The 11,289-nt window shown below is 42.0% G+C and overlaps 1 protein-coding gene and 1 long non-coding RNA gene across 2 annotated transcripts; both read left to right on the top strand.

Annotated features, from left to right (window-relative positions):
• The first annotated feature begins 5,171 nt into the window (after positions 1–5,171).
• Positions 5,172–6,341, top strand: LOC134805732 (uncharacterized). Its single transcript, XR_010146376.1, has 2 exons — positions 5,172–5,345; positions 6,152–6,341. It is a non-coding gene; the product is annotated as an uncharacterized LOC134805732 (long non-coding RNA).
• Positions 6,342–9,505: 3,164 nt separating this feature from the next.
• LOC134805721 (uncharacterized) lies at positions 9,506–11,102 on the top strand. The gene is made up of 2 exons (XM_063778967.1): positions 9,506–9,782; positions 10,240–11,102. The coding sequence occupies exons 1-2, from the start codon at positions 9,575–9,577 to the stop codon at positions 11,100–11,102; spliced, it is 1,071 nt and encodes a 356-aa protein (XP_063635037.1). The 5' UTR covers positions 9,506–9,574.
• Positions 11,103–11,289: the final 187 nt, after the last annotated feature.

Here is an 11,289-nt window from a genome sequence, read left to right on the forward strand (position 1 = left end):
TTTACTTATTTATCATAAACTCATGGTCACAATAATCGATGATACGCAAACGTTAAATATCAATTCATCTCTAAAGTGTTTTTTTTTTTACTAAACTAAACAAAAATGCGGCGGCCTCATGTTAGCCGGCATCGCAGCCTACTTTAAGCGCTTGCAACTTTAATTGAATTTACAAGCTCCTACATTATTTAAACCATTTTAACGTATTATCATTACGCTGTAGTCACCTACTCGTAAGTTAATAATTGTTATAATCACAACTTGTCTTTTCTAAGTTAAACGTTTGAAGATCCACATGAACCTTTCTTTCTGCATCATCTAATATCCGACAAAACGCTTTTTAAAACACACTATAGGTACTGATACTGATACCGGATGGACTATAGGACTATGGAGTCCATCACATAACGTTACCTCTATAGTCGTTAATCCTTAATTTTCTAACTCAAAACAGCAAAATGTAAATTCATTAAAATTCAGTTGCTAACGAAGAAGCAATATGAGATACTTGTAATGACTATTATTTACTCGGGAGTTTTAAAACTACCTGCAACTTCATCATGCATTCTTTTCGAAAATTTCTTATAAATATGTAGGTAGTTATGTACTTACAAGCAATCACCAAAAACTTATATCTGAAACATGTAATCGTCCCAAACTCATGAAATAAAATTATTTTTAATTCTATAACTTACGTTTCATAAAACGTAGGATTCAAAATAAACTTTACAATCCCATTGTGGGTTAGTGGTACGTTAACACTTCTGATTTGTTAAAGGTTCTTCTAGTATGGTTACTCTACTATTAATAATACAACAATGGAGGTACTTGCAGTTACTGTGATCTGGCCAATCCTTCACGATGTGTCTTCTTTGACTGCCTCGACCCAAGTGAACGAACTGCCCGAGCCTGTCCAACTGGCCCCGTGTCCCCACTACCTACCGTGTTGCCAGTAGTATAATGTTATTTTCCCAACTACCCCTGTATTAATCGGGGTAACGCACTAATGATGCCACATCAAAATTATTATTCAACTGCTATCTTTAATGTAAACATAAATAAATCATGACAGACCCTTACAGAAAAGAAATGCTACTAGAAAAGTGGGTTAGGTTAGGTTTGAACTGCGACCCATACAGAAACGAAATGCTACTAGAAAAGTGGGTTAGGTTAGGTTTGAACTGCGACCCTTGCAGAAAAGAAATGCTACTAGAAAAGTGGGTTAGGTTAGGTTTGAACTGCGACCCTTACAGAAACAAAATGCTACTAGAAAAGTGGGTTAGGTTAGGTTAGAACTGCGACTGTTACAGAAATAAAATGCTACTAGAAAAAGGTGACGAAGTGGATTAATTAATTTAATAGGATAACGATATATTAAATGATTGCACATTTTTAATTAAAATGTGGTTACAATTTTGTGATCATTTACTATTTTTGCGTTTACAATTATTATTTTGGAGCCATTTGCTTTAATAGGATAGCAAGATTTAAAAATTTGGTTATCATTTTACATTAAAATGGAGTTCTAATTTTGGTGGTCATTTACTATTTTTGGGTTTACAATGATTATTTTGGTGTCATTTTCTTTAATAGAATAGCAAGATGTAAAAATTTGGTTATCATTTCACATTAAAATGGGGATTGAAATTTGGTAATCATTGACTATTTTTGGGTTAATAATGATTATTTTGGTGTCATTTCCTTTAAAAGGATAGTAAAATGTAATAAAATTGGTAATCATTTCACATTAAAATGGTGTTATAATTTTGGTGATCATTCATGATTTTAGGGTGGTAAAATAGATTTTTTTGGTATTAAATTTTACTAAATCTGGTGATCAGTTAAATAGCAGCCGATAAATAATTTAAACGCCGGTAATGCTGGTATGGAGAAAACAAATAAAATAAAATTTTTCAGACCGAGGGCCTTTTCTTGTGACAAATTCAGGGCTATTTAGATACCTATGTTAGGTTTAAATGTTATGTATATAGGGACTTGAGGTAGGTTAATCAGTAGTTACTGTACTGGAACATTATTTCCAATACATGGCTAGGGTTAAATATATCATATTTCAATGTATGACTGGTTGAACACAAATAAAATTCAGGTGACAGAAGACAAGCCATATTATATTTTATTTGACCCAGGTATTGGCAGTTGTATTAAAATTGTATAAATGTTGCTATGTATTTTTAAAGTCACTGCAAATGTTGTATTGACTATAGTGGAAGAGCCCATGGTATAATAATATACTCCGCCTGGTACTCCATTCCGAGATTCGCGTATGACCTAACTGACACGCGCCTACGTCATCATGCTGTTTACAGGTTCTCAAACTTTGAAATGTGGGAGAATTTTAACCAACGGTGAAAATTATGTTAACGGCATTAATTTTAAGTTATTCATGTAGAAACATAGTAAAATAAAACAAATCTAATGTATTAAATTAAACTTTATTTATCTATACAAGACAAACGTTTGAAAAACTAATTCACAGTTACATATTAATTACCAAGCTTACGGCGTGAAAAGTTTGGAAAACACTGCGACTGCTGACACTGAGCGAGAAGGAAATAACAATTAACACGCGTTCGACAAGGATGACGGTCAGGGCATGAAGTTATCTAGATCCGAATTGTCAAATGTGCACAGCGTTATCCTGTGTTGCCAGTAGTATAAACAGAATTACCCGAAAGTCTGAAATTTCTTTCGTGAATCGGAAGATATTGCTAACGAGTAATTAAAAATGACGTGTTATTGTAAAATTTAAGCTAAAATACATATAAATGAAAATTATAAAATTATAAAGAAATATTTTAACTTATTAACCATAGGTATAATGTACCCATGTAACATGTTATGTTGAAATAAAGTGGCAATGTTATTGTGACGTAGGCCCGTGTCACTCTGGGAATGGAAGACCATAGTCTAATAAAACATGGTCTTCCATTCCCAGAGTGACACGGGGCTACGTCACAACAACATGGCCGCTATATATAGCGCTGTCGCATATTATCATATAGCGCTGTCGCATGATGACGTAAGCCCGTGTCAGTTAGGTGACCTAGAAAAGACGGGAATGGAGTACCAGGCGGAGTATATTATTATACCATGTGGAAGACCATGTTTTATTAGACCATGGAAGAGCCCACTTACAGAATACCTACATATTTGAATTTTGTCAATAGATATGCTTGTCAGATGCAGATAGGGGAATTGTTCCTTTCTGCATCCGACAAGCGTATATAAGTTCCTTTAAAACAACTCTGTTGTTCTCATGTATATTGCTTATTTTCAGAATAATTACTTTATTAAGCTTGGCGGCCAGCGGCCACTATCGCCTTGGCACGGTAATATATATTTAGCTTTTTTTATTACCAAGGTAAGCGGCATCCCTCAGGCATTCTCAAGCATACCAAGGTATCCAGAAATACTAAGAACACCTCGGTATGTCTAAGATACCTTGGTAAACCTGTAAATGCCAAAGGGATGCCTTGGCATTCACAAGCAGAGCTTGCATGTGTAAGGATGCCTCGGTAATATGCTAACGGATGCTTTGCCATGCTATGTCGATAATGGGTGCGGAATCCTATTAGAAGCAACATAAATTGCACTTGTAGTTGTTAATAAACACTGAGTTTTTCGAAATTTCTGGTATGAATTCAATTATAGATAGCTCCAAAAATAAAATTATTTTAGTTTAGTGCCTACTTGGAAAGTTGTTGTGGAGAGTAGACTGTAACTTTAGTGATGAGATGTTCGTTGGGTGAAGCGTAGAAACTAGGCAATCTGGAACGCGCCGGCCGCTGTGCTGTCTCGAAGTCCGCTATACCTCCATTTACCGGTATATGTGTTGTGTGAAATAAAAACACATATATTTGATTTAATTTACTGGAGAGTGTTCACGCTAGTGTGAGTGAAGCTCTCTTGATGTCTCTGATATCTCTGAATAAGCTACAAACGGCTCGGCTTTATATAGGAAAATATCCGGCCGTTAGGTACCTTTCTTCAACTAGTGAGTGTATCATGCAGAGTCAGTTATGTTTATTTCTGCCAATCTCATTAATTATTAGCACGTATGAAAGGAACATGGATCCTAGACTTATAACTAGATACACAACATTCCACGCAATTCATTAACATAATATACGAACACAAGTAAAACATGATATACACACAAAAGTAAAAATAGTAAACTTATACGTAAAGACTAAACTAAACATGCATGAATCAATAGCTATTTACAACAGTCTCCCCCACGTGTGTCAACACCGTCTTCATGTGAGGAGTAAATGGGTATAAGCCTGGAAACTGGGCGACGGACGTCACCTGCGCGTGTGCGAACAATGGCCACTCTCACATGGCCATCTGGGCCAGTAAATAGCTGGTCGATTACGCCTCTGGGCCACGCTCCTCGTGGCATGGAGCTATCCGCTACGATGACTACGTCACCTTCATGCAGTTTCTTTACGTTCTGATGAGCACCGGGCCTGGGGAGGAGGCTGAGGCTGGGTCGGTATTCCCGCTGCCAGCGCCTCCAAAATTGGTCGGCTAGCGTTTGCGCTGTTTTCCACGAAGAGAGCGACATAGTTGCGTCTGTGAAGACGCCCAGTGGCGACATGGAGCTCGATCGACCGATAAGAAAGTGATTCGGCGTCAGGGCTTCTATGTCTAAGTCTGGATTCACTGGTGTCAGCGGTCTGGAATTGACTATGTGCTCTGATTCTAATAACAAAGTATGTAGAACTTCTTCGTGGGGTGCTCTTTCTTTCAGTACTACTTTTAGTGCGGTTTTTACGCTGCCCACGAGCCGTTCCCAGGCACCGCCAGCGGAGGGGTTGCCGGGTGGAATTTTCTTCCATTTTATGGCTCGCTCGGTCAAAAAGGGTTTGAGACTGTCGGGCAGCGTCTTTTTGGCCTCTGCCAGTTCTCGTTCCGCGCCGTGGAAGTTGGTGGCGTTGTCGGAATAGAGAACGGTAGGCGTGCCGCGTCGCGCTATCATTCGGCGTAGCGACAGTATCATGGAGGATGCCGAAAGTGAGGCGGCAAGCTCCAGATGTACAGCGCGAGTCGTGAGGCATGTGTATAATACACCCCATCTTTTCTCGCGGCGGCGGCCTATAGTTATATGCATAGGGCCAAACAGGTCTACGGCTGCAGCGGTAAATGGGGTCCATATTGGGTTGCATACAAGTTTAAGTCATATCCTTGATGCGCATAACAACTTGTGTCATAATCATCATTGCGCATGCAAATGAAAAGTCATATTATATTGTGTCATACATTTTTAGCCATAATATTTGATGACATACTCAGCAGTTGTCATATATTTTTTGTGCATATAGGTTTTGATTATAATGAATCAAATGTCATACCAGCTAAAAGGATATTTATCGATACTTATAGTGTTTTTACGTATAACGTTTTGTAGCATAATAATTTTCAACCATAATGGTTTACATAAATAATTTAAGAAACTAATTTTAGCCTCTCTTAACAACTCCTCGAAAAAATCTTTTCCCTAATCTCCGTCTAAACACTTAATTCGACGGAGCCCCGCTCACGCAGGGCTCCTATTTCTGCGTAGTTTGCCCTTCGGGCATCTAAAGAAACCTAACGAACCTAACCTACCTACTATGATTAGTTTCTTTTATAAAAGCGTTTCTCCTACTTTAGGGGGCTCCTCTCCTTCGATCTCCTCTTTTATACGGTCTTTGTGTGGTTATGATTATGACCACATAAAGATCGAAAAAACCTTTTCCCTAATCTCCGTCCAAACACTTAATTCGACGGAGCCCCGCTCACGCGGGGCTCCTATTTCTGCGTAGTTTGCCCTTCGGGCATCTAAAGAAACCTAACGAACCTAACCTACCTACTATGATTAGGTTCTTTTATAAAAACCGTTTCTCCTACTAGAGGGGGCTCCTCTCCTTCGATCTCCTCTTTTATAAGGTGTTTGTGTGGTTATGATTATGACTAAAGTAATATTTGCTTCATAGGTTGCTCACAACCATACATATTTATTATTCATGCTTTGTAACATTTATGAAAAAACATATTATGACCACTAAATATATGACTTAATTTTTTAAGTCTATATTAATACTATGCACTGCAATACTTCGAACGAAAAGCAATTATGGATATCAAGCAGATGACTTAAAATTTTATGCGAATTAAATTTATGACTATAAAAATTATGACATAACTCATTTATGACAAAAACCCAGTTATGCTCAGGAATAATTCTGACTAAAGATTTTTATAACTTACAATTTTATGCATAAAGTGTTATGACAATTAAAAATATGACAAAAGTTGTTATGTGACCAGAGGGAGTCCCCGGTAAATGGCGGTTGATTCGCTTTTAGCCTTTCGGGCGGCAGGTCGCCTATGGGAACCTTGATTGGCGTTCCCCTGTAGGTTCTGCACCATTGGCATTTATTCTTTATATAGCGAATGCTACCGCGCAGCCCAATAATGTAGTACCTTTGTTTCAACTCGTTGATTACGGTTGCGTGGTTGCCGTGATTGAAAAGAGCATGAAAATGGTGTACTAATAACTTGACGAAATCTTCTTTCGCATGCAAGACAGGCATGTGCGTGTCTTTATCGATTCTAGCATTTAGTACGATGATTCCGTGTTTGTCAAGTTGAGTGGCCGCCCAGTTTCCAGACGCTTGATTTCCTCTGGAAATGCAGCATGCTGACTCCGTCGGATTAGCAATATCTCTGCTAAATCTAAATGCCCCTTATTTATCTCTATATCTGTTTTCTTAGCTAGCAATGCGGCTTTGAAAACCTCGGCGGCAACCAGAACACTAGCGGTGGCGCGAACTAATCGTACGTTATTAATGAACGATCGCCACGCGGGTGCGAGTGAGACGGGTATAGGCGAGTCCCAATCGATCCCTGTCCACCAAACGAAACGTATCGCGATCTTGCTCAATTATTTCGATCTGTAAAGACTCTAACAGGTCGGGGCCAGCCAACAGCGCGCTGTTAAGCGAACGCTCGTAAGCTGTGGCGGCCGTGTCCCAAACTAATCGCATTTTCCCGCTTTGCGGGTGAAAAGTTGGGAAGTGCACCAGATGCCACGTCCGGGGTGCCTCGGGGGGCGGCGGCGAGTCCATTTTCTCCGCGTAACCTTTGTCAAGCAACATATGCTTTGCTTATTCGGCTTTAAGTTTCGCATCGTGGTCTAGCTTTCGTTCTAGACTGTACGGCCGTTGCAATGCTTGCGCTCGGTTATCGGGGAGTTTCTCGTCATCTGATCGCCACAGTAAGCCCGAGTGATACCTTTGCTCCCCCGGTATCTTCTCGCAGGTGGCTTCTAACAAATCTAGCGCACGTTGGTCGGGGTCGGCCCGAGGTAACTTCTGCGAAACGCCTAATGATTCTATCTCAGAATGTCGTTTCCTAAGTTGTAAGGCCTCGTCTTCCGCGGTATTAGGCATTGCGTGCCCTTCAAACTGTACCGCAGGTGCGATTCTGTCCGCAGTTTCGTGTAGCGTCAAAGCCATTGTCCGCGCCTTCGTCAAGTAGCGCGAGGGTTTGGACGGTACCTAACGGTTCCGACACCTCTACAGGCATGACTTTGGGACACGTCTGCGGCAGTCTAACATTGAGTACTGCAGGTGCCGCCGGGACACTATTACCGTTCGTGGACGCGGCCGCGCTTCGTCCGTGTAATAGTTTATTATGTCCGGCTTCGCACTGATTCATGCCACACGCGACATATTTGCATCTAAAAGGCATGCGGTGACTCGCGCCTAAACATTTACAGCACAATCTAGCACCCTTCACTAAGTCCCATCGCTCAGATATAGTCGCGGCTAGAAATTTCGAACACTCACTAACTTTGTGTTCTTTGCCGTTCTTACATATGGCGCACGCATCGCGCGAGACAGAGACAGACGATATCTCCCGCTGGAGCTTAGCTCCGGTTGACGCTGGCTTTTTCTTTAAATTACCATCGTGGTGCCTTACTTGAGCTATAGTCGATTTACTAGTACGCGATCTATTTCCCGTATCACGTGTGTATGTTTCGTGGGAATCTGACTCCGAATCCGAACTATGGTCGCGGTAGGACGCGGGGGCGCGGGACCCAGCGAGAGCGTAGCTCGATCGACTAGGTTCGCGCACAGAGAATACCGCGTCCCCTTCATTACGCGACCCATCAGACGTATCACGGTAGAACGCGGGGGCACGAAACCCAGAGAGAGCTTGGCTCGATCTTCTCGGTTCGCGCACAGAGATTACCGCGTCCCCTTCATTCCGCGATCCATCCGACGTATCACGGTAGAATGCGGGGGCACGAAACCCAGAGAGAGCTTGGCTCGATCTTCTCGGTTCGCGCACAGAGGATACCGCATTCACTGCATTCCGTGATCTGTTAGACGGCCTATGTCGGTTTACGTGCTTGGTCGCAGTGCTAATTTCGTTAAGAAACTCGGATATCGCAACTAACCCGGGTGATTCTACGTTAGACTGCCTATATTTCGCCCATTCATCTTATATATCAGATTCAACTTATCCACGATTTTGTTCACAAGTTCAGGCACGTGTAAATATTGTTCTTGACGCAACGATCGAATGGTGGCGACGGCATTCGCGATATGCGCGGCGAATGAGGCTATATTCGAATTGTCTTCGGACAAACGCGGCATGCGTTTGACACTATGAATTTCCGTAAGGACAATTTCCTCAGGGTCGCCGAACTGCCGTTCTAGCGCTTCCGTTATTGCGTACGGATCCTGAACTGTGTACATTATTGATTTTACGGCCGTCCAAGCCTCGCCCTTAAGTGCACGCCTAATTCGACTCACGTTACTGACGGCACTAAACATGGGCGCCGTATCCTCGAACTCTGCCCTAAATGATATCCACTCAGTGATATCTCCGCCGAATGTAGGTAATTCCGGCGGTTTATGGTACATTGGCGCGTGGGTAACGTGCGGTACCTCTACAATGCGCGGGGTTGGTCTGCTAGCCCGATCGATGGCTGCACGCGGCGGCGGCGGCGCGGTCTCTTTCGGTGGCGGGATTTTAACGTTTTCCTTTGCGATCTCGTGCTGTAACCTAGCTTGTCGTTCTACCCAACTTCTAGTCCGTTCTTCGACGGTCGCGTCACTGCTGCCGATAGACTGCGCCTTCAATTGCGCAACCTGCAGCCTTAACTTTGCAGTGTCGGTCTGATGAGTTGGTAGTTGGAGGGTCGAATGGAGATTAAGTGAAACGAGACATTACCGAAGATGTGTTATATTCTCGGTATCCAAGTATAGAGAGAGCAAGTAAATCTAAACATAACATATTTATAGGCTATTATACTTCGAGCTTCAACCGAAGACGATTTAAAGTTTACAAGGCAGCAGTACACGGAATGATGCCGTCTCAGTCACACATTTAGAGCCCACAGCAAAAACTAGATTTTTTATCTCACTCGCACACTCCTGGTGGTGGTGGAAGCCGGGGCTCGCGCCATTACGCGTTTTTGTGCGGTCGAAGTCACACGTATCTTAAAAATTAAGCTACCGTATTCCTTATTTCAAATACGCACAAAAAGATTTACGCCATGGGGAAAAGGAAAAGGTCGCGTTCTAGGGACGACGATTACGACAGTATATTAAGAAAGGTTAAGAAACTTGAACAGCGGTTAAAAAATCGTCGACGAAGTAGTTCGCGCTCGCCGTCTATAGAACAGGAAAATATAGATGTGAATATAGACGTGCATCAATCGGAAACGCAGTCGCCGTTGCGGGATATGGAATTTACCGAAGCAGGTAGGTTGTGTTGACTATTTAGTGACCTACCGCTAGAAAAAACAGCATTGTTGCCGTAAAGTGAAAATAGCTTCGCATCCAACTTTGAACCTTAACGTATTGGATTAGGGTTTCTTGCCACCTAAGTGCATATAGACGAAGTTATTTTTTCATACTTCGCTGTAGGTACGTATTGGCTCACGTATATCGTGTGGCTTAATACAAGTTAACTTCCTATATGGAATGTTAAATCTCCACTATTAGTGTCGAGTAATTGACCGAACATCCTATATGGATTGTTATATGAGTATTTTCCGCGTATATCGCGTTGATAAATAAAGGTGCCTTTATGGCCCTTAAGACTGGTGATCGCAAAACTAGCCGTATTATCCTTACCTACTCGTACGCTATAAGTGTGCAGTCTGTTTGCTATATATATATATGCATGTCAGCGCTTTGTTTTTTTTTTGCATTGCAGATAATAATGACAACGTGAATGAAGCTTGTTTAAATAACAAGAGTGTAGATAACGCTGAACAGACTACAAACGTGGAACCCGAGTTGGACCCTAATATTTTAAGCATCTTAGGAGATGACCCCCAGAACGAGAATACTTTTGGTGAAAAATTACACAAGGATGTTTCAACTAGATGGCAACATCTTTTGATAAACGGGTTACAAAAAGAAGTGAAATCCGAAATAATAAAATTATATCCAGTTCCTGAAAACTGCAGTAGCTTGAAGGCGCCGAAACTTAATTTAGAAATAAAGGCGGCCCTTACCGAAATGAACTTGAAAAAAGATAACTTTAGCGAGAATAAACAAAATCAGTTATCCAGCGGTATTGCAGCTCTAGGCAAAGCGTTAACCGTCGCATTTAGTAGCAACCCGTCTTCTCAAGACCTAATAAAATACTTGAGCGATGCGGGACGCTTGTTGTGCGATTACCATTACAGAGAATCTCAATCGCGTCGATACTCTATCATAAATACTTTAAATAAACAGACACGCGATACTATTAGGGATACTAAACTGGACGAATATCTCTTTGGGTCTGATCTTGCCGATCATTTAAAGTCATCCAAGGCGATTGAGAAATCGGGATTAGAATTAAAGCCCGTGTACACGCCGCGGGTGCAATCAAAAGTAGATCCGGCCGTTCAACATCAACGAGGGGCTTTAAACTCACGGGGGGCGTCGCGGACAGCAGCCTCCGAGACGCGCCCGTACGCCGCTGCCCGGAGATCGCCAGACATCGCTCCGACGACCAGGGATCGCCGACACGAACCGTCAACGAGCCGCTCGAGCTACTATCATCGTCAGCGAGGGAGGAGACGCTGAGCACCGCGTCGCAGGTACCTACACGACTACAACATCCCAGTTGCTGATAGAATAAAATATTTTTATGTAAATACTCGTGCGAGCTAACACACGGTTACATGATTTTATCTTGGATCAGGGACTATTGTACCCTTTAAGGATAAGCCTTCTCAATCTTCGATACCTACTTACCGATCGATCATTTAAA

Source organism: Cydia splendana, unplaced genomic scaffold, assembly GCF_910591565.1.
Source record: "Cydia splendana unplaced genomic scaffold, ilCydSple1.2 scaffold_50_ctg1, whole genome shotgun sequence".
Taxonomy (NCBI): domain Eukaryota; kingdom Metazoa; phylum Arthropoda; class Insecta; order Lepidoptera; family Tortricidae; genus Cydia; species Cydia splendana.